The sequence below is a fragment of the Tachyglossus aculeatus genome, chromosome 2 (genome assembly GCF_015852505.1).
Source record: "Tachyglossus aculeatus isolate mTacAcu1 chromosome 2, mTacAcu1.pri, whole genome shotgun sequence".
Lineage (NCBI taxonomy): Eukaryota > Metazoa > Chordata > Mammalia > Monotremata > Tachyglossidae > Tachyglossus > Tachyglossus aculeatus.
In genome coordinates, this window is record NC_052067.1 from 12,766,044 (window position 1) to 12,792,329 (window position 26,286).

The window sequence follows — 26,286 nt, forward strand, 5'->3', positions numbered from 1 at the left end:
GTTATACATTTTGTTTGAATGAACTTGTGCAAACATCCAGTTACAATGAAAAGTGCTTCTTTACTGTAGGAAAAGAAAACATCCATTTTTCAAAAAACTTGCTAATACAACTTTTGACAACAAGAACAATGAAAAGATTTAAACTTAAAATGATCTTGCAGGAAGCATTTCTGTAATCATGCTTTGACTTAAGCCCGTGTGGCTACTACACAAAAATGGTTTCTTTGGGCATTCAGGCAGGCCTTACAACTTGCTTGTCCTGGCAGTCAAAGCTAATATCCTGAACCATGAATGCTTTTCCTTCATTGTAACCAAGGTTTTATTTCACTTCTTATTACTGCTGAGGACTCTGAGTACTTATGGATACAGTGTAACCAAACACTGTGCCGGTATACTACATGAAAAAAAAATAACAACTTACGTCTTTTCGGTCCTTAGATTGAATCCTAGATACTTGTACACACAAGTACTCTAAATCAAAGGGTTTTTTTTAATAGAGTTTTAAACCCATTCAACTCTAGTATTCATTTTTTTTCCATTTAGGAGTAAACTAATTTGAAAGATCAGAAAGCTTTATTAATTCTGTAATGTGGCTAGTTGTGAAACAATAAATTTACTTTCAAACCAGCAGCATTCTTTTCTTTAAAAAAAAAATCACTTCTTTAAAGACCCATATGACCAATCATTAGGCATTGTAAGCAATTTCTTATGTTAAAAATGTCCTACAATCAACCACTTAATAGTCGGTCTTCAGGAGTCTGTCACACCTGTAAAACTAGATGGTAAAATGGCAGCCAGTCTAGACTCAGCCAGAACTACACTACAGAATTGATGGCTTTACCTTCATGGGAAAAAGCAATGTTCATTTTCTCCCCAAATAGCCCAAATCTAGACAGTTCTGAACTGCATGTTTCCGGTTCATGCAGATTTGTCACGACAAGTCCATTAAAATATGACTGCATAAGGCCCAAGCAATGCTCATATCAGTTTCTTTCCAAGGGTTTAGGTTCTTAATTATGGATAATTCTTAATAATAATAATAATTCTTAATAATAATATCCTAACCACTTTTTCCTCCCCTCATTCCTGTTCTAAACAGACTGGTGACTAATAGCCACTTCACCCAAAATAATAACAATTCACCTTGGTGTTGTGGACATGAGACAATTCTCTCACTCACTTTGCCTCAATTGACAGCACAGGCAAACAATTTCAAAGGCTGGCAAGGGTCTGGGAAATGAATTAGGGGCCTAACATACACCGGCTCTCATGCTTGGCAAAATCAGTTTAAAAAAAATGTGAAGGATACTCAGATCAGTTCTAGTCTGATAATCCTTTAAACCCAGGGGGCAATCAATAATAATAATTGTGGTATTTGTGAACTACCTACAGTGTACCAAGCCTTTTACTAAGCACTAGAGTAGATACAATTTAGTCAGATCAGACACAGTCCCTGTCCCACATAGGGCTCCTAGTCTAAGTAGGAGAGAGATCTGGTATTGAATCCCCATTTTACACAGATGAGGAAAGTGAGGCACAGAGAAATTAAGTGACTTGCCCGGGGTAGCATAGCAGACAAGTGGTGGAGCTGGGATTAGAACTCGGGTCCCCAGGCCCACGCTCTTTCCACTATGCCACCACCCCGCTTCTCTGAATATTCTGCTTCAGAATCTGTCTGAATGACACACGTGACTGAATAAAGTTGTTTTTAGTGTTGTCATGTAACGATGGGAAAATGAATGAATCCTGCGAGCTGTGGTCATGCTTTAGTTCATTTCCTTTTTTTTTTTAGGATACTTTTTTTAGGGCACTGTCCTAGATGCCTCAGAGACAAAGCAAAGCCTCCAGCTCTCTACAGGTACTGCAGAAACAGGAAGAAAATAAAAATAAACAATCAAATAAGTGGTGAGTTGGTTTGGTGTGTGTCTAACTATAAAACTGCTAGCATAGAATCAAAGTTTGAGTAAGAAGAGACTCTCAGGAAAAGAATAGGGAGGGAAGAGATCAGAGAATGGGACACTGGGAGAAATGGCAAAACATGCTCAGAATGGATACATTCATCTTTATTTTCTTACCTATGGTAGATGCCTTAACAGAAGAAAAGAAGGCACCCCACAGAGAGAGAACTGTATTTTTATTCCTGGGTCTCTAGCTCATGAATTTGATGTACACTGCTGCCTCCTATAATTTTACTACTGCTACAAAATGCACAGGACGTCCAGAAAAGAAGAAGCCTGAGTTTGTGCAGTTCAAGTGAAAGCAGTATAATCGAGCAGGGGGGGAAAGGGGCAGGAGAATGGAAACTATGGGAGCAAGATTTCCGTTCAGGGCCTTAGCTGCATGACTCCAATTAAGGGGAGCCATGTGGCTGAGTTCTATGCTGAAACTATAGCCTTTAGAGCTTCTGAGCTATTTTATTGTAGATTTCTCCTTTCTTCCAATATCTACATTAGAAAGAATAGAGCTGAAATTTACCAGTCACCACCAGAGTAAATCTACTTTCTTGGTGTTCATTTTTATGCATACCTTGTAGAAAACAAATACCATAATATACTAAACTGTATATTATATAGTTAGTGTTTAAAAATGGTTAAAGATATCACCTAAGTAGCTAAAAAAGCTGACAGGCAGTGCACACGAATGAATAATAGCATATACAGTTTCATAAATAACACCTCCTCAGGAAAAAGTTAAGTGCCGACTTGAATGTTTTCAGGGTTCTCCTTTTTAAAATACAACATAATTCTACCATTAGCAATTTGGTGAGGAGCCAAGACTTACATTATTAAATGATCCCCACTACCTGCCAAAACACCAAACCAAACAAAATGCCAACATAGTAGCAATTTGTTTGTGTGGGCTTGTGTCTGTGTGTGTGTGATACACGCACCCACACACATACATAAATGTGTATCTCTCCTATGACAAAGTATAATCTTCTGAGGATTTAAGCAGTTGAATAATATGCATATTTTTTAAATTCATTGAAAAGATATTCTTTATAAAAACTGCCTTTTATATTCCCCTATCAGTTATCCAGGACAGATTTTAAAATATCTTGATTGAAAAGGAAAGCCTATATTTTAAAATGAAGAGTATTAAAAATGAAAATCACTGAAGAAAATGTTAATATTCATTGCTCCATAAAGCTGGGGAGGAGTATTGTCTACATTTTTTAAAGCCAAGTTTAAAATTCGACATATTTTGACATTAAAAGAGATTGTGCGGCAAAATAATCCAAATGATAATTTAAGTGGAAACGTACTAGAAATGAACTACTGAAGTTAGATCACTTCAAATGTATAAATACTGTGCTGGGGCAGAAAATGATTTTCAAATACAAAACCGGGGGTGGGTTTTGTTTTTTTTTAAAATCAAAACATTACTAGAATTACAAAATGATTTTTACATTGAGATTGAAATAAAAGTTATTAAACAGAGTTTTTAGGTTTCCACAGGTAAAATTTAATTAATTTAAATTCTTCAGGGGTATATAATGAATGTTTTGGCTTTTGATACAATAAGGTGTGACAGCAGAAACTTTCTACCTGAAACATCAGAATCCCTCTGCTATACAGTAAGGGAATTGTCTCATCTTAGATAGAAAGACAGCTAAGGGAAAGGAGTTGATATTATGAACTCTTCCAGTATAAATGTTTAGAGAGGCTTTATGATTAAACAACAGACAGGCCGTTATGAATTCTGGTCACGGCTCTGGAGCTAATTTCTCTGTGCCTCGGTTTCTTCATTTGCTAAAAGAGAACATTAGGGTCTAGCTGGCACAGCTGCTATGCACCCGCCCCAGGAGTCACTTTCACATCCAAGGCTCTTCTCATGTCCCCCTTCCCTGGACTTGCCGGGGAGGACCCAACCAAGATCCATCGCCAGCACCTGCTCCATCAGGACTTTGAAAGTTGGTACCAAAAGCAACTACCTCCTCATCCCTCCATCCCTTACCAGAGGCTCCAGATTTGCCAAACTCTGCCTGCTCCATGATGCCCCCCACATCGACACACCCTTTTTCCCATCCTGGCACTAGGGCGCACATCATCATAACACTAACTGTGGTATTTGTTAAGTGCATAATATGTGCCAAGCACTGGACTGAACCCCGGGGCAGATTCAAGGTAATAAGCTTGGACCCAACCGACATGAGGCTCACATAATCTCAAGATATTCAAAGTGCTAAACAAATATAAAATGGTGATCGCTACAGCAATAAACAATTACATCTCCAGGGTGGAGTGCAATTAACTTGCTTGTGTGCAACAGATGGAATTTAAGAGAAAAAAAAAATCAAGGTGTTTCTGATCCTTCTCAATATATAGTCCATGATTCATTCACACATTTAAACATCCAAGGGAAAAGTTGATTTAGTAATGGGTGTCTCTCCTCGTGTCTCTCCCCACTTCAATCCAAACTTCATGCTGCTGCCTGGATTCTCTTTGTCCAGAAACTCTCTGGGCATGTTACTCCCCTCCTCAAAAACCTCCAGTGGCTACCAATCAATCTGAGCATCAGAAACAAACTCCTCACCCTGGGCTTCAAGGCTCTCCATCACCTCGCCCCCTCCTACCTCACCTCCCTTCTCCCCTTCTACAGCCCACCCCACACCCTCCGCTCCTCTGCTGCTAATCTCCTCACCGTACCTCGTTCTCGCCTGTCCCGTACATATTGTACATATATGTACATATTTATTACATATTTGCAATACGTACATTTATTACTCTATTTATTTTACTTGTACATATCTATTCTATTTATTTTATTTTGTTAGTATGTTTGGTTTTGTTCTCTTTCTCCCCCTTTTAGACTGTGAGCTCACTGTTGGGTAGGGACTGTCTCTATATGTTGCCAACTTGTACTTCCCAAGCACTTAGTACAGTGCTCTGCACACAGTAAGTGCTCAATAAATACGATTGATTGATTGATTGTGATTTAAAAATCACGACATTCAAAAGAAGACTTTCCAAATGTTACAGTTTCTGCTTCCTGCAAGGTGGGTGGCTGGAGATCATAATAAATTGCAGAATAAATTTAAGGGATCTTTTTTTCTAAATTTATTCTCCTTAAAACAACAGGGACACAACCACAAATCATGGAGGAAAAATTAAATACAAAAAGACAATATTCAGGCTCTATCATGCATGTCAGTTGGACTCCATTAGTGTCACCTTCTATATTTACTCCAACTGGCTATAAACTTTTGCTAAATTAGCTCATTAGGAGAGGAAACAACCCTAAATTGAATTGTATTAGAGTCCAGAGAAACATGAGATACTACTGAATGCTATGTAAATGAATTCCAACCAAAGACCGTTTTCTGTAGTTTGGGGGTAAAAGACGTTTAACTTTCTTGAAAACTAAGGTCATTTTTTACATTTCCTGGGACTTCAGGAGTCTCAAGGTGCACTACTTCTAAGATCCTAAAGAAAGTTGGTAGAATAAAATTGGACAATACTGCATTTTAAATCTGCAGACGCTTTCCAAAAGAATTTTTACCTGTTACTAGGTTCTCCCTTGACTACAAAGGCTATTGTTTGATTGAATGAAAAGGGGAAAGGGCCTGCCTACATAAGAAAACAAAAATAAGGGGCAGGTATGTTAGAGAGAAGTGAAGCATTGATCAGTGTTCAAGAATGAGCACAAAACTTCCTGAAATGATGGGAAACCTGATGATAGGGTGCCAGCATAATTAGGGGCATTAAATTAGGTGCAAAATCGGGCAGAGCAAATCCTTTATTTTCCGTTGAACTAGACAATCACCTGCCCTGCTGAAAAAAAAAAAAAACTATTTCTTCTGTTTCAGTGCTTAGCAGGCATTGGTTGAAAACCTAGGCTGAAAGGAGTTATTCCCCTCAGAAGATGTAAAGATAACCAACGTAGAGCGCTGGGAGTCCCTCAACAGTGTTTGCCTAGAGTGGAGTGCAATGAACATAATGTAAATTGACTCATTGTTTAGTCCCTTTCAAATTAGTTGCCAATAGAATTGTGAAAACTTGATAAGCAGGCTCTAGTTTCTGTGTGTGTTTGTGTACTGAAAAATCCTAAAGTGGAGGGAAGCTGAATTCCCTTAAAGGAAGAAATTTTTCAAAGAGAGAAAGGTAAAGCAAGAAAGAAAATACCACGCTAGCATTTATCTTGAATGGGGTCTGAAGGGTTTTTTTAGTGTGGCTTTCCTCCCCCAATTAAAACCACTAAAGGTTTCTGTTTCACCCTCCATCTTAATACAAAACGCCATTCAAAAACGCTATGATTTAAGGGGAAATGGATTTTTTTTCTCTTTCATTGTCAAAACTTCATAGCCCACTCATCAGTCCTCCCCCTGCCTTCTTCCCTTCTATGTGTCAAGCTTGATTCTATCTCCTACTCAGTTTTGGAACATGAGTAAAAATGAGATCAAAATAATATCTTAGAAGATGTTCTTTTAGAAAATACCTACATGGTGCTTTTTGTCAGGAAAGGTTCTGTCTTCAGTACTACCAAAAAACTAGCTGGGTACCTGGCCCATGAAGAACACATTTTTAAGCTGTCCAGAGGAAAACTGCTCTGATACCCCACGTAAAGGTCCTTTAATAGGTCCGAATTTAAAAAGTCTCCAATTAACCTAAAGTGAGGAAAAAAAGATTTTTTGTGGTTGTGTATGTGTGTGTGTTGCGGGGGGGGGGGGCATGGAAGAGTGGGGTGAGTGGTGAGACTGTACAGAAAAATAGATTTGAAAAAAACTTGTGGCTGTTACTTTTGAAGCCTCATTTAGCATCAAGTATATCAGGGGAATTCTGCGCTGGTGACGGCGCGGTGGGAATTCCCAGTCCAACAACCCATGAAATGTAACTACATAATTATTCACCTTCTGAGGCCCATTAAAACTTATCAGCAAAGAAAGAAATTTAATTTAAACTCACCCCTCTGAGCTTAAGAATCGCAAGGATCGAAGTGGAGGGACTATGAACTCCTTTGGGTTGCAGCCACCTAGGCACAATAGGATGAGGAGAGGGAGCCGAATTCCTAGGCTTCGCTACTTTCAGAGAGACCCTCCGGATGGCCGGGGGTGGGAGTAAAGTTGGGTGGGGGGGGGGGGGTCCTTTCTCTGGAAGGGTCTGCTCGATGGAGAAGCGTGGGAGGGTCCGCCTGCCCCGTGCTTTAATTAAGGGGGTGGAGAGGACCTCCTTCTTGGGCTCCGTGGCGACTAGATGCCGCAGTGGGCGGTGTACCCGCGTTATAAACAAGATGGGCCATTTCCTTTTCTTCCATCCTGTTGGGATCTATTGTATCAGCAGGAGAGGGTGCATGTATTTGACAACATACTGGCTGCCGCTGCTCAATACGGATGAGTGTGGGTTCGGCAGGGGTGCAGTCCGCAGGCTGCCATGCAAACCTTAGCGAAAACCCTCAAGTAGCCACCCCCAATCCTCACCCTCGAAAAGTGTGCGCGAAATGTCCTGAATGGCATACGAGCAAATGCATAGCCAAAGAGGTCTTTGGAAGGCCAAATAACTCGACTTGGATTAGCATATTTTGGACACAAAGTTAGGAGGACTAATTCTCTGGAGGGGACACTAATGCTAGGAACAATCCCGGGAAAATGAGGAAGAGGCAGACAGGCAGCTAGATGGATGGAGACCATAACACGATAACAGAAGAACCGTTAGAAAGGTGGCAGATTATGGCAGACGACAGGACGTTCTGCAGAAATTATATCCATGGAGTCGTTATGAATCAGAAATGACTCGATGGCACTTATCAATAATAATAATGACAATAGCTACATAAATGGGGGGACTAGCAAGGCAGGTCTTTTCAGGTCTAAGGACGAGAAGGCCTCACGTCTAAAAAGAGGACTCGAGATTTCTGATGAGCCCCCAAAGGAAGGAGGAAAACTGTAAACTTGCTCTGGTCCATAAGTACCCTCTCGTACCCCTGTGCCAATCTGCAGAGGCGCTTCTCTGCACCCTGATCAGAGCGACCCCCCACCCTCACCCTAGGGTCTATCGGGTGGCAATTGCCCCCACCCTCACCCTCACTCCCTTGCCCTCGGGGGGTGGGAGGGGACCCGCGAGGTGACCCGCGACATCTGCGGGTTGCCCAGATGGCACGGGGCGGGCGGGCTGGGCTGGGAGGGGGAGAAGAGCCCTCCACCCAGTTTCCGAGGGCAGGGCTCCCCACCGGGCATTGGCATCGGGGAACCAATGCCCACATGAAACGGGCAAGGCTCCTCTCCACACCCGGGCAGGCCCGGCTGTCCACGGCCTTCACAGCCTTCCTGTCCCTCTGAACCTCGGGGTTCCAGAGCCAACCCCCCGCCCCACCCCAGGCCCCTGGCACCGGTGGAGAAGGACGAGGGCCCCCTTGCCACGGGTGATCTGCAAGAGATGCGGGCCCGAGCTTCCCCCAACTTGCCCCTGGCAACGAACCCGACTACAAGAGATGCTTCCCCGGCTAGAGCAGAATCCCTGCTCGCCAAGCAGGAACAGCAACACCGGGCATAAAACGAAAAGCCCCAGGTGGGACAGGGACTGTGTCCATCCCGATTTGTTTGTATCCACCTCAGCGCTTAATATACTGCCCGGCACTCAGTAAGAGCTTAACAAATACCACAATTATCACTATTAAAGCCAGGCCTTCCGTTCCCTCTGGCACACAGTGGGTGCTTAACAAATACCACAATTATTACTACTACTAATATTATTATTAAAGCCAGGCCTTCTGTTCCCTCTGAACAGAGGGAAGTCCGGAAATCAATCAGAACTCTTGAAACAACAACAACAACAACAACAAAACACTTCCAAGACTCCAATTCCCCAATTCTTTGTGGGTCAAGAGAAAGGACGGCCCGCATCTTCCCGGCCAGGCCAGGGCGGAGCCGGGAAGGGCGGGGTATGGCCGGGGCACGGGTCGGGTTAGGAGGACCCTGCCTCGGTGGGCTGGTCTCATGGGAAGGGTTGGCGAAGGAGGGAGAAAAAAAATCATCTGTTAAAACCTGGGGAGGGGCGAGGACGCCTAGGCCCGAAGGGCAGGACCTGGTTGATTCCCACGCCTCCCTCCCCCTTATTGCAGCCAGGAGAGAGATGTGCCAGCAGCCAAACGGTGGTCGGTTGCAGACAGTGGTAGGGGCGTGCATACACACACACACATACATACACAAAGACACACACATACACCCCCTCCCCATCTTGTGCGGTGACAGGGAGGGAGGAGGGAGTCTTCCCTCCCTCCCTCCATCCCTCTCTCCATCCGTCTCCCTCTCCCGGTGCTGTCCCCGGGAAGAATCGGCCGGGTTGGCGTGGGAGGGGGAGGAAGGTGGGGAGGGGGATCATCTCGGGACCAGGCCGAGGGTCGCCCTCGCCGGGGAGCCCCCCGGGCTTGGCTGGGTTGAGGGGCCCGCTAAGGCACCGGGTGGCGCTCTCTCTCCGCTGCAGGCCAGGCCGGGAGCCGGGGAAGCCTGGGACCCTATCCGAGCACCTGGAGAGCCCGTCCGGGGATACCGTGCCACCCCTTTTTGGGTGGCACCCTCCAGCATCCCGGGGCAAACGGGCGGGGAGGGCTTAGAGCTCTGGCGGTAGTAATAATAACAATCATACTAATAATAATAGCATCTGTTAAGCGTTTACTATGTGCTAAGCACTGTTCTAAGCACTGGAGTAGATACAACTATGTGCTAAGCACTGTTCAAAGCGCTAGGGTAGAGGGAAGGGGATCAGGTTGTCCCACGTGGGGCTTACAGTCTTAATCCCCATTTTACAGGTGAGGTAACTGAGGCACAGAAAGGTTATGACTTGCCCAACGTCACACAGCTGACAAGTGGCAGAGGTGGGCCTCGAACCCACGACCTCTGACTCCCAAGCCCGTGCTCTTTCCATTAAGCCATCAAACAAGGGGCGTTCAATGTCGTTGGATCTACCCCAGCGCTCAAAACAGCGCTTGGCACATTGTAAGCGCTTAACGAGTACCGTCATTATGACCATTATTCACTGAGGGGTCCCTGATGCTCTCAGGGTGGAAAAATAGAAAGCCCAAGCAGGGAGCAACTGCTTCTACCTCTGGAGAAGTTGCCGCACCTAATCAGGGCGAGCAGTTAGAGAGAGGGAGGGAGAGATAAGATGATGTTTAATTAACTCGTAGGAATAGACTGGGGGGAGGGGGGAATCGGAAGACAATTGGGAAGAGCCGGGGCTGCTGCTGCTGCCGCCGCCAGACTTCAAAGTAAAGCGCTGCTTCCCTGCGCCTTCCTCCAGAGGTGGGAAAAAACGGGAGAGAAACACTAACGTTTCACTTGAGATAAACAAAGTTTCGGGGAGACTTAAGGGAAGGGACTCCCCCCCACCCCCCCGGCCAAGAATGGGCCTCGAAGGAACGAGAAAGAGTCGAAGCTAGCGTTAAACCAGACCCCGGGAGCTAAAAGAAAATAGAAAAAGAAAAATCCCCTTGTTAAATCTCTCCCTGTTGCCGGTGCACCTCTGTCACCGCGGGCCTCAGGGCGGTGGTCAGGTTATTCCGAAAAGAGGCTTCCCTCGACCTTTTCAGAAACCTCGCACCTTCCTTTCACCCCCTACCACACCTATCCTGAGTAGGAGAAAACGGTTTCCTTTTTTTCCCCTCCATGGAGCTCCCTTCAAATTCAGAATTAGGCGCAAAGGAGCCAGCTAATATCCGGAACGTGGTAGGAAAACATCCTCATTGCTTCCACTCCTCTGTTCCCCCTCCCCCCAGAAATCACGTTTCCTGAAATCTGCCGGCCAGGGGCCCGGAATTTATCTTGTTTCTCCCCGCATCTGGTGGATTTTCCCCCACATTCATACCCCCACCCCCCGCCAAACCCCCGAGAAAGAAGCGAAGTGTCTGATCAGATTCAGGGCGCTGCGGTAAGGGCTGGGAACCAAAACGCAAAGTAAAATGTCAATCCTCACTACACTTTTTTTGAACCCTAACTTCCAACATTTCCCTTAAATGCACTGAGTAAATTAACCTTCTGACCTGTTTTTTTTTTAAAGACGGCTGTAGGAACATTATTTAAATAGTAATTGCTCTGATATTTAAAGGGCAGAACACGCTGAGCTTTTCCCGTAGAGGGAAAAAGAAAAAAAAAAAAAAACCCGGGTCGTTGAAGCCTTCTGTGTGAAAAAAGTCAACTCAATGAGAAAACGCCAAACTAACTACCTAAAACCAACAAATCTCTTTCCGGAGATGTTCAGCTCCAAAATGTTTCGGAAATGTAGAAATTCCTTTATCACCGGCTTCATCTCTCTAGATACTAAGTCTTCTGCAAACAGAAATACGCAAGTTCACATTTTCTTGCTTTGATTTTATTCTGTTACTAATTCTTTTCAGAGCCTAGCAGGTCGCTTCATGAACCAGCGCCTGACCTTTGGGCTAATCCCATAGCCGGAAATATCTATTTTAAATAAGAATCCCCCGCCTAATACCCGTTCTAACCGCTGCCTCCAATCATCTAGCCACGGCCGGGACCTACTGGAGATTATGAAAACGTCGGTGGCGGGATGATCGATCCGCCCGACCTGGGAATCCGACCCTCACCGTTGCTTGTCTTTTAATTTTCCCTTTTGGCCCTCTTCTCCCCGTGGGAGGCCGAGGCTTCTGGCTGGATCGCGCGGTGCCGGAACGGAGGGGGAGGCAGAGGCGGAGCCGCAATCCCCCCCGGACGCCTTTCCAGCTGATTTAGGGCAGGGTGGGAAAACCGTCGAATGCCAAACAAAACCAAACACGAGGGTTCAAGAATAAGATCATTTCGGTCCAATAAACAGCCTCTTCCAACCCTGGCGACGGATGACACCCGTGAGGGTCTCGGAGTGACGGCCCATTACGAAGACCAAGGCTTGGGGAAGGGGTGAGAGGTGTGCACGGATTCAAGATGGCAAAGTCGGGCAAAGGGACTGATTAGGTCAAGGAGAAGCACAGTCCCTTCAGAGCCGTGGGAGGGTGGGCCAATATACACCCTCCTGACCTCTCGGGGTCAACAACTAGTTCACTCTACCTTGATCTACAGAGGAGGCTGATCGCTTCAACTCAAGGCCAGAAGACCTTTTAGCCGTGCAGAAAACCAAGAGGGGCTTACATATGCTTCCTCCTGCCTCCCCCCCAACCCCAGCCCCCTGCCTTCTTCTCCCTTCCCAGTCCCAGACAGCTAAAAGTCACCATCTCTAGGCAGTACATTCCCAAATCCTCAAAAGGTGGTCCGGTATTCTCGCCTAAAGGAGGGGTCCACTGCGGCCCCCCGAGGTAGTACCCATAGTCAAGAAGCAAAAATCCACACTCACAAAAAAAAAACCCTAAAACAAACAAATAACTTCTCGGGATGGGCGGGGGTGGGTAGAACTTGGACGGCACAAAGAAGAGAAAGTTTGGACCTTCTGGTCGACTCCGAAAAACTCATCCCCATTCTGCTCCCTAGATAAATATCCCCCAGTGACACATGGTTTAAGGGAGCCCACCTATTAAATAAAAACAATGACTGTGTGGCGATATTAACGCAACCGATAGAGAAAAGTACCAAAGGAAACTTTCTTCTTACCTGCCACTATCATCAATGCCTTCTGTTGGATTTCCACTGTATCCCTCAGCACCGCAACTTTCAATAAAAAGAGACAACACTTTAACTTTGTTCTGCAAGTTATCCCTAGGAACAAAGAATCAGAGTGTTTTATCTTAGAAATGTCCGTCCCTTTCCCATCTCCCAAGGCTCAAAGAAAACTGAAGTGAGTTTGCCATTAAGATGGTAGGCCTCAAAAACTAGAAGCTCCTTGTGCCTTGACCTACAGCCAAATATGATCAAAATTATATACCGTTCGTATCGTCTGTGGCATTCTGGCCCCTTCGTCCTTTTCCTAAGAGTGGGTCCTTTTTAGGGAAAAGCCCCAAATATGAAGATTCCATACGACCGAGAAGTAAAAACCCACTACTACGCCCTGTCCAATTTGAATACAGAGCGAAGAACTCATGGTTTCCTCCAACCTTACCTATGTAACGACTCCCCATTCCAATGTTTTCCACAAGTAAAAGAATTACTCCGAAGTCCTTTTTACTGGAAGAGAACAATATTCTTAAAGTGGTGTTCATGGAGATGCTGAGATGCACGGAGGGTGACCGTGCTGCAACTAACTTCCTTTTCCTTGGGAACTTTTGGAGAAAAAAAAAATCAACGAGGCTTTAAATGACCATTCCAACAGAAAATGCTGGTAATTTCCCCACCAAGTAATTTTGAAGGGAAGACACTCCAGCACCCCAAGTAGGCTTTGCTAACTTTACCCACCCATCCTTTCTCTCCCACCACTCAGCAACAACAACAAAAAATTACCCCAAATCCATATTCCTTTTTTTTGGATTTGTTGAAACTGCTGCCACAGTTAGAAATTCACTTCGCTCACTGGAGATCAACCTGACCCAGTTGTGAGGGTGGGCATGGAAGAGAAGAGGGAGAATGGGAAGGTGCAGGGGGTGGGAGGAGAAAGGAAAATAGAGAGAAGAAAATTAAAATAGGCAGGTTAAGTCATTTAAGAGATGTAAGATGTTAGTCAATTCTGGTCCTTTGGACTCTTGACAAATAAGGGATTTACATTTGAATCACCACCGATGCTTAGGTTGGTAAATTCAGAGCCCAGACTGTAGTTAGCCAGAAGACAGTATTAAAGCAGAACAAAACAAAACAAAAAACTGGTTGACCAATCTTATTCCTCTTTCAAATGCAGAGTTTTAAACGCGTCTCTTTTCATTCGTTCATTCGATCGTATTTATTGAGCGCTTACTGTGTGCAGAGCACTGTACTAAGCGCTTGGGAAGTACAAATCGGCAACATATAGAGACGGTCCCTACCCAACAAAGAGCTCACAGTCTCTTGAATTAAAAGCCTCTTTGACCAATTCTATGAGATGTGTAACCGAAAAACCTGGTAAAAAAAATCATACAAGAACTTCAAACAAGACAGTAAAAGGAAAATAAATTAACTGACCTAACAGTGATTCTTTTATCTGTTTATTAATACCATTTAAAATATTACAAATAAATCAATTACATTCCATGCATTTAAAATGCAAGTCTAAAATGTTCCAGCGAAAGACTTTCCATTTCAATGTGAAATATCCAAATTATTTCAACATTCCAATGAGCGAATTAGTTTGCAGAATTTGCAAACCCTTAATGTAGTGTCAGGAGTGTTTATTAACAGTTACCGATATCACCTTCAGGAAATACACATAGGCCAAAGTTAGTTCAGTTTCACTCGGACAGTTTATTTTAATACATGGGTTTGGGCCACCCACTTGCTATGAAATATAGGCGAACTCTCACTTTAACTATGCCTGAACTGCCAGCAAATGCAAATAAGTACATGCGCCATTAAATTAAATGTCATTCAACATTTATCAAATATTGTCTTAGTTACAGTTTGATACCTATCTAAATTCATATTCGAGCAAAACTAGATAGATCCTGAAAGTGCGTTCCGATAGACACCTCAAGAAGTAAGTCCAAAAAACTGCAGTTAACTAGAACTGCAACGATGACTCTTTATATTTTCTCGTGACCAAAAAGAAAAAAAGGAAAAAAAAAGCGCTCCAATTTACTTCAATAGATTTTTCAAATATTTACTGGAAATAATGTACAAGAAAAATACTATACAAAAATCGTCTCCTGGACAACTGCGTCTCACACCGGTACACTGGTGGAGTTATATCGGTTAACTAATCTAGAACGATTCTCCAGTGGTACAAACCATTAGGTTCAGATAGATTTTACAATTATTTTTTTTTCCATTTTTCTCCTTTTTTGGCATCTGAACTACAGCCTCGTCTGAAACGAACGATAGCTCGCTTCACTCGTTTTTCAATCGAAATCACCAAAAAATAAAAGCTGAATCCCCAGTATTTTCGACGTATTGCATGACTATACAGAAACGGGAACCGTACAAACGAACCGCCGGGCTAAGCCAAAAAGACTCGGAGGTGACACTCGGGAGTGGTGAAAGAACGAGGTAGAAAAGGACAAATACAGAGATACTTATTCTGGTCTCACCGGAAATGAAATTTTTTTTGCATAAGAAAAAAGACCCCCCCCCCCAAACCCCCATCCCCACCCTCTCCCTAGAAAAGTTCACGTGAGATGGGGACGGACTTTTGAGATCACCACCGGCTCCGTAGCCAGGCCTGGAGATTTCCAGTGGAAATGCCAATCGAGGCGGGCAGTTGGAGGACTCCGTGGGCAAGAGAAGTGTAAAAACGCAGCCGAGGCGGGGTCCCCCGGGGCGGCCCGTTTGGAAAACTTTTCAGGTGCGGGGCGGGGAGGGGGGGAAAGCACGTTGTTGTGTGCGAAATCGAAAAGATGCCAAAGGTGGCCGGCCGGCCGACCTCCACCGGCCCCTGGCTCGGGAGGCCCGCGGCCTTGTCGCAATACTGTATTTGTCCCGCTCTACTTGTCCTGGCCACTTGCAAGCCGCAGACACGCACCCCCCAACACACACACACACACACACACACGCGGACCCACAACCACCCACCTACACAGCGTGTCTCGGTGGAAAGAGCCCGGGCTTTGGAGTCGGAAGCTCGTGGGTTCAAATCCCCGCTCCGCCAATGCGTCAGCTGTGTGACTTTGTCACTTCGCTCCTCCGGGCCTCAGTTCCCTCGTCTGGAAAATGGGGATGAAGACTGTGAGCCCCTCCCCGTGGGACCTCCCCCTTGCGCTTAGAACAGTGCTTTGCACATAGTAAGCGCTCAACAGATGCCATCATCGTTATTAGGGTTACACTCCGAGGGATGCGGGAGAGGCCTGGCCGTTCCTTTTAGACGGCGAGCCCGCTGTTGGGTAGGGACCGTCTCTCGATGTTGCCATCTTCCCAAGCGCTTGGCACAGTGCTCTGCACACAGTAAGCGCTCAATAAATACGGTTGAGGGGTTCCGAGACGACGACGCGGCTCGCTTCCACAGCCGAGTCCCCCCCATCCCTCGCCAAGTTTAAATCGGAGGGGGCGAAAAGGCAGGAAGGGGGCGAAGGGGACGAGGGCCGGTGCTTCCGTGGCTAGTCCAGGCCGTTCCTGTGTCCGGGGTCCGGGGAGTGGCAGGCCGGGCTGGCCGCGGCGCTGCGGTCGCTGTCGGTGTCGCTGCCCTTCTTGCCCCCGCTGCCCGAGCCGGCGGAGGAGCCGCCCCCGCCGGCCCCGCCGCCGCCCCCGCTGTGGGTCTTGACGTGCTTGCTGAGGTGGTCGCTGCGCATGAAGCGCTTGTTGCAGACGGGGCAGGCGAAGCGCTTCTCGCCCGTGTGGGTCCGCAGGTGCCGCTGCAGCTCGTCCGAGCGGGTGAAGCGCTTGCCGCAGAAGAGCCAGTTGCAGACGAAGGGGCGCTCGCCCGTGTGCCAGCGCAGGTGGGCCTTCAGGTGCGAAGTCTTGCCGTAGACCTTGCCGCAGCCGGGGATGTGGCAGCTGTGCAGGCCCTTGCGGCGCAGGCTGGCCCCGGCGGGGCCCAGCCGCTCGGCCTCCTGGCAGTTGGGGCAGTCGCAGGTGGCCCGGCCCGAGTAGCGGCGGGCGGCGGCGGAGGAGGAGGAGGAGCGGGGGGACCCCCCGAGGGGCGCCCCGGCCGGGCCCGGGCCCCCCGGGGGCCCCCCGCCGCCCAGCATGGAGCCCCCGCCCCCGGCCAGCGGCGACGGGGCCGGGTCCGGGTAGGAGCCCGGCAGGACCGGCTTGAATCCGTCCATCAGGTGCTGCCCGGCGGGGCTCAGCAGGTGCGGGGAGGCGGCCCCGCCGAAGGCCGAGTGGCCCAGCCCCGAGTAGTCCGAGCTGTAGCCGCCCAGGGGCGAGTGCAGCGAGGCCTGCAGGCCCGCCCCGGCGGCGGCCGGGTGCAGGGAGCCGGGCAGTGAGCCGGGCAGCGAGCCGGGCAGGGAGCCGGGCAGGGCCGCCGCCGCCGCCGCCCCGCCGCCGGGGCTCTGCACGTCCAGCCAGCCGCCGCCCACGTCCCACCAGCCGGACCCGCCCGTCGGGCCCACCTCGGCCGCGGCGCCCAGCCCCGACGGGTGGGGCGACGGCTTGAACCACGACTCGTACGGGTGCGCCATGCCCACGCGCGGGTAGATGCCCTGCAGCCCGTCCACCTTGGACAGGAACACGGGCTGGTGGGAGCCGTCCTGGGGGTGCGACGAGCCGCCTCCTCCTCCTCCTCCTCCCCCTCCGCCCCCTCCTCCCCCTCCCGGGGTCTGGAAGACGGAGTAGTCGTTGGCGAAGGGCAGGCCTGCGGCGGCGGCTGCTGCTGCTGCGGCCGCGGCGGCCGCGGCGCTGCTGGACGTGAGGGAGAAGGCGCTGGAGCCCGGGGCGGCCCCGCAGCCGAACGAGTCCGACACCAAGGCTGCAGCCGCTGCAGCTGCGGCCGCAGCCGCTGCAGCGGCCGCCGACGACGAGGAGGAGGAGGAGGAGGAGCCCCCCGAGCCCCCGGTCCGGGCCGCCCCCGCCCCGCCGAAGCCCGACGGCCCCGCCGCGCAGCCGCTCGACGACGACGACGACGACGACGACGACGAGCGCTTCCAGGGGTGGAAGCCTTTTCCGAAGGAGGAGGAGGTGTCCGACAGGGAGGAGGGCGACGGGCTGGGGCCGCCGATCTTATTGCAGGTGGCGGCCAGCATGGCTAGGGGGGTCGATCCTAACCTCGGTTCTTCCTGCGAGAAAGAGGGGGGGCGGAAGGGAAGAGGGGGCGCGGGAGGAGAAGAGGGCGTCAGTTATCACTCTAATCAATCAATCGCCTTTATTGAGCTCTTGCTGGGCGCAGAGCACTCCACTAAGCGCTCGGGAAGCACAAGCTGGAGACATCTTGGTTTTGTTCTCTGTCTCCCCCTTTTAGACTGGGAGCCCGCCGTTGGGTAGGGGCCGTCTCTATACGTCGCCGACTTGGACTTCCCAAGCGCTTAGTACGGTGCTCCGCACACAGTAAGCGCTCAATAAATACGATTGATTGATCGAGAGACGGTCCCTGCCCAACAGCGGGCTCACAGTCTAGAAGAGGGAGACGGAGAACACAGCCAAACGTATCAACAAAATAAAATAAATAGAATGGATGTGTACAAGTAAAATAAATAAATAAATAAATAGAGTAATAAATATATACAAACATATAAACAGGATATATAGCTAATCATAAGGATGGCATTCATTCAGCGCTTACTGTGGGCGACAGTTCTAAGCGCTGGGGAGGTTACGAGGTGGTCCCACGGTTGGGGGGGGGCTCACCGTCTTCATCCCCATTTTGCCGATGAGGCCACTGAGGCCCAGAGCAGTTGCGACTTGCCCAGAGCTGACAATTGGCGGAGCCGGGATTTGAACCCATGACCTCTGACTCCCAAGCCCTTTCCACTGAGCCACGCTGCTTCTCTGATTGATTGACCGACTCAGTAGTCGTCCGCTGGGTGACTTTGGGCAAGTCGCTTCACTACTTTCCAAGCGCTTAGTACAGTGCTCCGCACACAGCAAGCGCTCAGTAAATACGATTGATTGATTGATTGATTCTCTGGGCCCTCATCTGGAAAATGGGGATGATGATGATGATAATAATAATAGTAGCATTTGTTAAGCGCTTACTATGTGCCGAGCACTGTTCCAAGCGCTGGGGGAGATGCAAGGGAATCGGGTTGTCCCACGTGGGGCTCACAGTCTTAATCCCCATTTTACGCATGAGCGCTCAATAAATACGATCGAATGAATGAATAATCCCCATTTTACAGATGAAGTAAAGACTCTGGTTAAGATGAGGGATGAAGACCGTGAGCTCCCCGTGGGACAACCAGATCACCCTGTTACCTCTCCAGCGCTTAGAACAGTGCTTGGCACATAGTAAGCGCTTAATAGATGCCATCGTTATTATTATAATTTGGCGGCAGGCACCCCAACGGACACGGCTGCGCCCTATTTCTTGTCCTGCCAACCGGCTCCCCCGACTCACCTTGGCACCCCCGAGAGCCCGGGAATCCCTCTGCTTTTCTCTTCTACCGTGAAGAGGAAAGTTTGCCCGCTGAACTCCCCATCCTACAGGGACCCACACTACGCGACTTTGACGAGTAGGCGCTCTCAAAAAAAAAAAAAAAAGCCAAAACCACCCCCCACCACCACCCCTACCACACAGAAGCCCCCTCGCCTAACACAAGGCCCCGGGCACTTTGGAACAACAAAATAAAAGCCTGGGAGGAGGGGGAGGGGCACCCGGGGATCCTTTCCCAAGAAGTTGGGCCAAATCAGATGAGGATCTTTTAAAGTCCGGATGGTCCGTGCCCCCCCCCCACCCCGCATATCCACGGTGAGTTTGGCATCGTCATCCGATCCCCCCCCCCCCCAACCCAAGCTCATCCGTGTGTATTTCACGAGGGCAGACTGCGGTGGGCTCGTTCGTTCTCGCTCCTAAGAGAGTCACATCCACAACAGCCAAAACGAGACGAGTTCAACGTACCTGCGAGAGGCCCGACGGACTGCGAAATTTTAAGGGGGTGGGGGTGGGGGGCCGCGGGGAAGGGGGAAATCTGGAAATCGCAGATTGCCCACGACGAAAAGCTGGCTTTCCCCCTCCCCCGAAATAGTCACATGTAAGCAAAGTTGATGGTTGCCCTTCTTCGGGGGGTAGAAGCAGCCGGCTGCTCTGAGGTGGTTCGCATAAATGCCTTTAAAAAACCTCTTCCTCTCTGAAAAGGTGACGCTGCCCCCCTTTCCCCCTCTCTTTCTTTTCTCCAAACTCACTTGTACTTTAAAAAAAAAAACACACACACCAAAAAAAAAAAAAAACCCTCAATAGAGAGACTGATAGCCCCTGTCCTGGCCGGGGCTATTTTAACCCCCTCCAATCGGCAATAAAAAGAAACTAATTAAACCAGCAAGAGAAAAATCCTTAAACTCACCCCTAGAAGTGAAGTTGCCATCACACAAAAGTGCCCTCCTCCTCTCAGAGGATCTTTTTTATATTGATAAATCAGAGGCAGTGTTTTTTTTAGAGGTGTGCAATACAATGATCAGTTCCGCCCATTCCACCACAATTGTAGCTCCCTCGCAGGCTTTGAAGTGCCGCTGAGTCCTCGCCAGCCAATCTGCGGCCTCGCTGAGCCGCTGAGACACGTTGCTGCGTGAGGTCATCAGCCCCGCGAACACATTCAACAGCAGCCCCTCTTCAAAGGGAGGGAAAGAGAGAGAGAAAGAGAGAGAGAGAGAGAGAGAGAGAGAGAGAAAGTGTGTGTGTACGTGTGTATGCTTGTGTGCAAGGAAGCTTGCAATAGAGGGAGAAAGAAGCAGCCTGCGTGCTGTGTGAGACACTGAGTGTGTGTGTGTGTGTGTGTGAGAAGAGAGAGCGAAATTGTAAAAGTGTGTGCAAATGCAACAGATCGCCGCATCGAGGGAAGGAAAGCCCGGGCAGATAAAAGAGACATGCTCTGAACGCATTCCCCCTCTCCTCCATGAAAACTCATCTGGAAATTTCTCTTGGTCATTGTCACTTCTCTTAGTTAAGTGCCTGCTTCTCCGAACTTAGTCAAACGGTGGCAGGGATTTGCTGTTTGTTTAGGAGAACGCATGTGTCATCTAGAATCGAGTCCCAATTTTGCTCCTTCGCGATTCAAGTCTCGGTCGTGGTAGATGGGGTTCCGCGCAGGGTTTGAAAGTCCAAATGTCACTGATGGGGGAGGGGAGGGGGGAGTGTTTGCCCGTAACGACGTGCAAATTTCAATACAAAAGGAACCAGATAGAGCCGGGGCGGGTTGCGATTGTTTTTCATTTGTGGGGCGAAGATCAGCGCCGTTTTAGGGAATTGAAAAGAATTCTCATCTCCACAGACAGCACGGATCCTCCGCGTTGAGGCAGATTCGGGTTGTTGTTTTTTTCCGCTCTTTTTATCTGCTCCCCCTAACCCCTTCCTCCTCCTCCTCCTCCCCCCCGCCCTGGCCCTAAGGGTTAATGACTTTTGACAAAGCACGGACCTCATTGCAGAGGCGTGTGTGCCTAACGGTGGATGTCTGTCTCCGATTCGGAGTGTGAGCCTGTTCAGAGAGACATTTCACGTTGCCTCCGGTGGGAGCCCACCTCCAACTCAACCTATACTCCGCGGTGTTTTTAGAAAATGCCATTGGAGTTTCACTGCCACAGCAAGGGCGCATCTCCCCTAAATACTCTAATCAGTATTTCACCGAAGCGAAACCGGTAAATTGACTTGACACCACATATTTAATAGACGGCAGATCCCGTAATTTGTACACTCGGTCGTGGTCCAAATGCACCGGGAAGCTGAATTTTAAGTTGGAACTGATTAATTCCATCTTGCAGGGAGCAGTTTTGTTTTGGTCGGGCCGACGCGTTTTGTTGTTTAACGCCCAGCCATTACCACCCAGCTACCCAGAATGGCGAAAAATACTCCAGGGGGTTACTGAATTAGAAAGTCAGGTTGTATCACTTCGTGTGAGTTTCATTTAGCAAAGCAGGCGTCAATGGTTATCGGTGTGTGGAGTTTTTGACCCTTTTTAATAGTGTTAGGATATTGACTGTACATCATATCTATTGATTAAGGGGGTAACGTAGACTCTCATACTCTGAACTAAGTGTGAAGTAAATTAATGAACTGCTTCCTTTCTCTGAAGGCTGACGGTTACCATAAATGTCGTGTTTCTCACTGCGCGGTGCTCTGAATGATTTTAGCCTGTTGAGAAGGCGTGACAGGCCAGCCCAGAAGGAGGAAGGGGTGGAGGTAGGAGGGAACTCCGTTTAACAAATAAAAAAAGAATTCACTTCATGGCTTGAGTCTTCTTCTAGGACGGTAGTTCTCTTACGGACGGAGCGCAGAGTTGTTGAAATTTCTGCTATAATTCTACTCAAGACCATCCCGCTAACGGGAAAAGCCGGGGTGGGGGTTTGGGGGAGGGGGAGTAGGTACGTGTATAGGAATATGCCATTATTATAATAACTTTATCTTTTTACCCTCTTATCTGCTAGAATTGAAGCAGAATCTCAAAAGAAAAAAACTTAAAAAAAAAAACCGGGTCCAAACATTTACCAAGGATCTCAACATGTTGGGTTTGCACTTTTTAATTTCATAATTTTCACAAACGTATCCGTGTGTTGGCTCGAGGACCTGGGTTTATTTCAGAATTCACTTTGGACCCACAATTAAAAATTCACTAAGATGTTTATATAACAATTAGCACGGGGTGGGGGGGATGTCCCAAAATGTTTCCACGGCCACTATACAATAGACAAGCTGTTTTTAAAAAGAAAGATGAAGCCAAATATAATCTGAATGCTTGAAAAACTTGAACCGTTGAAACGCTTGAACCACTTTTTTTAAATGGTTCTCTTTCGGCTTCGCTAAACCGGGCATTTTTCACTTTGAAGAAGTGACCTGATCATTTCTGAATTCACCATAGGGACATCTGTAACCTATTGTGTATATCCCCTGCTGGACAGAGTATTTATGGATCCTTACAGTGTTGTACACTTGGCGATGTTGACCATTGCTCTTTGGGGTTTATTATATCAAGATAATATGCGGGTTTGGGAAGGACAAAGAACTAGCGAGTAAAGGCTTCCCGAAATTAATTAAAACTTTCCATGTGAAGTTTAATGTACTGAGTTAGATGAATGTTCATGCTGTTTCTTGAAAACCTGTGGGATCCACTCTCAATAAAGTGAAATTCTATTAGCATTCTGTATGCATCTGCAGCATAAATTTCATTTGAATTTCAAATTTAATAAACCAGGAGGTTTTTAATCATCCCTGGTTTTATTTGTTTGATATTAACATGCTTATTGACCGGGTCTGTTGACCAGTTTGATCATTACAGGACAGCAAAAAGTTAATTAAAACGACCACAGCTCCTTAATCATATCATCTGTCTCATCCATGTCACTCCCTTTATTACAGGCTATGATGGATAGGGTCCCAGATTAATTTCTCTGTTTCTTCGATTTGGACAACAGCTTTGGGGACCTAATTTGCATCCTGGGAACAACTCGCTGAAGCACACCTAAGCACCTAGTCGATACAGTATACATTGCCAATTTCAGAATTTGGATGGAATCTCGTTTTCGGCCAGCCGACTCTCACCCTCTCGAACGGTGCCTTCGGTTTGTGTAATCTTCAGAGAAACCTCAGGCTCTAAATTTATGAACGCATCTTTAGGGCGAAGGGAACTGCCGCCCAGTTAAATATCAAGCAAAAAGGCAGATAGCCTGATATGTAAATTAAGTACTTGGGAACCATTAAGGACAAATTAGTATCAATTCATATTCTAAACATCAAAATGGTGATGGATGCCAAGTATGGAGCAGTGTGGCGGTACCACCGGGACACTTTCAAAGGGGGTCCCTGTGTGTTCTCTGTCCACCCTGCGAATAAGAGCTAAGCCCTCCGGATAGGGCAGGTACAAGGTCCAGTCTATGAGCGCGGACCGATTTCATCAAGAGGGTGGATATTTTCAAGGAATTCAAGGGCTGCTGGTCAACCTGTCTGTTTCAAACGGGAAAGATTTTAAATGCAGCTAGTGCACCTTAGGCAGCTAATTCTCCAGGCGCCGGGCACCAACCTCCCCCCGACCTCATAATCTCGTTCCCCCCCGCCTCCCTCGCTGGACGTGGCTTTGGGGAGTCTTGGGGCTCTGGCTGGTTTGCGGTTAAATACCCCGTGAAGTCATAGGGAGGAGGGAGGGAGAAGGAGGAGGAGGACGACGAAGAGAAGGTGGAAATCCAGAAGGGAGGTGGGAGGGAAGGAGGTGTCTCGGGGCTGGGAACTCGTTTTAAGGCTCTCGGGGTTGAGCTGAACGGTCCAAGTTCCTTCTCTTCTTTCAATCCGGTTAAAAAAAGAGAAAGCCTTGAAATTCTTATACCTGTGGATTCCCGAGGGCTTCTATCTCGGCCGTCCCTGCCTTCGGTCCGTGTCACCTGGAAGTTGCCTAATGAGTTATTGGATAGTGACAATACACCGCGAGTTTTCTCACGTTTTCTAACAGCCTGCTATTATACGGTATCCCTCACCCAGCAGCTCCCCACGAGAATTATGTTCCCTTAATTATTTAGCATTTTAAACTTTCTAACATTTAGTAGTAGAACATTATTTGAAGGGGCCGTTTGGTTTTATTTAGTCCCGTTCTGCCAGCGATTCTGCTGCCATTACTTGATACCCTAGTTGATGACAGCGGAGCAATAGTGAATTTTGATCTGCAGGGAAGTATAATCCTAAAAAAGGGAAATAACTCTTTTCTGTGATTTTTTCTGACGGAAACATACACTCACTTCTCGAATCTCACAGAGCCGTATAAGCGTCTCCGCGGCACTGTTGTATTACTGATATTTTCATGCTCTCTCTCGTCAACTTCAACATTTTAAAATGAGAAACAGTGTAATCTCAAAAATCAAGAAGCCCTGGAAATTAGCTTTCCCTTCCAACTTCTGAAGGTTGGATATTTTGGAGATACTAGTAAACTAAAATCGTAAGTTCAATGAAGTTTCCCCCTTGCCCGCCGCCTTCCCCCGATCCCAAATGCCCCTCCAGATTTCCAAGTATTCAAGGCATATAATACGCCGTTGCATTTGTCTGATACCAGGCATGATACGTACGGCAATATATATTCTTAAAGGGACGGTTAAGAAATAAACCCATTTTCGGATTGGGTCCCTATACGTAGTCTCTGACTAAAGATGGCACGTCTTTGGTAATTATATAAAAGGAAGAAGTACACGAGAATTGTGTTGTATACACACACACACACACCCCAGGACACTTCCTACAATTAAATAAATAATTCCTCCACCCTCGGTGTCCGTAGCTGATCGACTAAGTGAACGAAGAAGGTGGTGGTGACAGGATTCTCTCTCCACGTGAGTGGCTGGCGCTTGGCTCTTCGTGTAGTGGTGGCTGGAGACCCGCAGATTCCAGGATCAGCTCAGTCTCGGGATTTCTTCCAATGGATCTCTTTTGGCAAGCGTGGCCTGCGTATATTACTTTCTCAAAACCTACACGGAGAGTTAAAAACTACTAAATTCTGAGCCTCAGCATTATTGACTTCTTTTCATCCCGTCCTGGTGCTGCAAGAGAAGGTGATGTCTTCCGACTGCCCCGAGCCTGGCAGTTTCGGGAAGATGAATGTTACTTTGGGAATCGTGTTTTAATTACACACCAAGCAGGAGCTGCTCGGGGCTACTGCTTTAACGACTCATGGATCTCAGCCTATCCCCCTGGGGCTCAAAATCGGGCTGGGGGGATTTGAAAAAGCGGTGGGCAAGTATGATGTTCCCATTTTGGGGCTCAGGCAGACACCCCGAGTAAACCACCCTAGACGATAGGGGCTGTTGGTTGAGCATTGAAGCCTTAGAACTGTACCATTTCCCCCTGGAGTTTGCCGGTCAGTTCCTGGCACGAAAATCAAAACCTGAAAATACTGTTTCTGAAGAGCGGAGTTAAAGGGATGTCCCCTAGAACGGACTCTTTTGCACCGGGAAATGGTCTTCTTTGGCTTGTGGCTCCCTCTGCGCAGCTCGTCTCCACTGACACAAGTCCCACAGATCAGATCCACCTCGCAAGAGCTCACTAATTCGCTTTCCCATTCTTCTCGCGAGTCAGCTGCCACAGGCGGATGCGTTGTTCTGGGCTTATATGGCAGCGCAATTAGTGTTGTTTGTGTGTGTGTGTGTGTCTGTGTGTGTCTGTGTGCGTGCGTGCATTTTTTCCAACAGTCTTATTAACAAACAAACAACAACAACAAAAAAAAGGGTGGTGAACAGGTTACTCTCCTAACCTGACCTGGCTGTAAGAGTGAGATGAGCAACCCTGAACAGATGTCCCCATTTAAGCCATTCTTCCCCCACAAGCCTGCTGGATATTGCCGTGGTGCAGGAAGCTCGCTTCAAACCTGGCCCATTCCCGGCCATAATGGCCACGTTATTCTGGACCAGTGAACACGAACAAAATGGGCTTCAGATCGCGTGCTTTCGAATCGTTCCGTTCCGACTCCGAATCCAGGGGGGCTGGGGAAGGAGAGAGTGAGGGAGGAGCGGGGAGGGAGGGAGAAAGGAAGAGAGAGAGAGAGAGAGAGAGAGAGAGAAGAGGGACAGACTGAGATTTCATCTTGGATCGCAAGAAGAGCACTTGCTCAAAAGATATTTTTTTGCGGCAAATATGGTATAATTTACAGGGCAATTTAATAATCCGAGGGACAATGCAAAAGCCCTTTGCGTTGTAAACCGCTTCTAATTACTTGCCAGAGCAATTAGCTGACTATCACGAAGAAATTAGATCGCTCAATGTAGCATAAATAATGCGAATAATTTTGTAAGGAGAATGGAAA

The 26,286-nt window shown here is 47.7% G+C and overlaps 1 protein-coding gene across 1 annotated transcript; it reads right to left on the minus strand.

Moving 5' to 3' along the window:
• Positions 1-16,026: 16,026 nt before the first annotated feature.
• SP8 (Sp8 transcription factor) lies at positions 16,027-19,887 on the minus strand. The gene is made up of 2 exons (XM_038741666.1): positions 19,867-19,887; positions 16,027-17,646 (listed from the first exon to the last, which is right to left on the minus strand). The coding sequence occupies exons 1-2, from the start codon at positions 19,885-19,887 to the stop codon at positions 16,027-16,029; spliced, it is 1,641 nt and encodes a 546-aa protein (XP_038597594.1).
• Between the last annotated feature and the right edge of the window lie 6,399 nt (positions 19,888-26,286).